The 1,439-nt window shown below is 64.8% G+C and overlaps 1 protein-coding gene across 1 annotated transcript in view; it reads left to right on the top strand.

The window, feature by feature from the left end:
- Positions 1-1,439, top strand: part of CABIN1 (calcineurin binding protein 1) — a 33,223-nt gene that overhangs the window by 17,243 nt on the left and 14,541 nt on the right. The window contains exons 15-16 of the mRNA XM_010860073.1: positions 420-590; positions 1,417-1,427. Coding sequence (XP_010858375.1) covers positions 420-590; positions 1,417-1,427 — 182 coding nt within the window. The remainder of the gene's footprint in view (positions 1-419; positions 591-1,416; positions 1,428-1,439) is intronic.

Below are 1,439 nucleotides of genomic sequence, written 5' to 3'. Positions count from 1 at the left end.
CGGGAGGGTCTCGTGGGCCCCACAGACCTAGAGAGGTTGCCTTGCAGCCTTGGCCCTTTGCTTGTGCTTCCCGAGAGCTGTGTGGAGCACCGGGGCAGGCTAACTGGCCCCCAGCCCCCTGAACACCGTGGCACCCTTCAGTTGGTTCTGGAGTGGGGCAGGGCCAGTCGAGTCACAGCTCTGCCACCTTCGCTTGAGCTCTGGACAGGTTCTGGGCCGCGTGCCCCGGCCACAGGGGTCACCGTGCCCCCTGGGGCCCTGGTGTGAATCATTCGTTCATTCACCCATTCAGCAGATACGTGCTGAGCCCCACTCTGGCCAGCTGCTGTGTAGGGGGGAAGGTGGGCATTGGCCAGCCCACCCCCATGGTGCCCCCCATGTGAGGGGCTTGGGAGGCAGGCCCTGGCGAGCACGGTGAGTGCGCCTCCTCTGCCCAGGGAGACATGGAGCAGGCCCTGGAGAACTACGACATCTGCACGGAGATGCTGCAGAGCTCGGCCGCTGCTCGGGCCGCAGCGGGGGCTGAGCAGAGAGACGTGGTCATCCGCCTGCCCAACCTCCACAACGACTCCGTGGTCTCCCTGGAGGAGGTGAGCAGAGCTTCCTTGACGGTGTTTTCCTGTCAAAGGCCGGACCTGTCCGTGCGGACTAGGAGACAGGGCGGGAGGGGGCCTGGGAGAGGCAGCCCTGGTGTTCAGGGTGCCGTGGACTTGAAGGCTCCACCCTGATGGAGCACCTGCTGGGGGCCGGGGGCTGGGGGCCGGAACAGGGTGGGGGGTGTCTGCTGGGGGTGGGGAGGGTTTTTGCTTGGTCCCCAGGCCCGTGTGTGGGGGCAGCTCCAGCAGGATGAGGGGAAGCCCCCAGAAGCAGACCACCACTGCTCTGGCCCAGGGCTGGCCAGCGGCCTGTGGTTCTCCTCCTGTCCTCACTGTGCAGCCCCCGACCCCCACCCACAGCTCCGTGTCTGTGACACGTCCTTGGGCTGAGGGTGGCCATCAGGCCCTGCAGAGTGGCTTCAGGGCCAGGCCCAGTGCAGCAGCCTGCTACCCCTGTCCCGCAGGCCTCCTGGCAGAGAGGGCTCCAGGGGTCGGTGGTGGGTGCTGGCCTCTGGTGGGGGCCTGCTTGGTCTCTGAAGCCTCGTATCCCGGCCCAGGGGTCTGGGTTGCTGAAGTGTGACTGGGAGGCTGGCTAACTGTTTTGGCGCTCTCTGTCTGGAGTCTGTGCTTTTGGGGTAGTTGTGTTTTTCGGTGTATTTGTTCTTTGGAGACTGGAACGCCTTGACCCTCACAGAGGTACTGTCTGTAAAGCAGCCGCTTGCTGTGAATGCCTCTCGTCTGCGTCTGATAAGGGCAGAACCCTGGCCGCCTCAGGGGGCCCGCAACGGCTTGGTCAGCCAGTGATCCGGGCCTTTTCCAGATTGACAAGAACCTGCGGTCACT

The sequence above is a fragment of the Bison bison genome, unplaced genomic scaffold (assembly GCF_000754665.1).
Source record: "Bison bison bison isolate TAMUID 2011002044 unplaced genomic scaffold, Bison_UMD1.0 scf7180017856933, whole genome shotgun sequence".
Lineage (NCBI taxonomy): Eukaryota > Metazoa > Chordata > Mammalia > Artiodactyla > Bovidae > Bison > Bison bison.
This window is presented reverse-complemented; position numbering and strand designations above follow the sequence as displayed.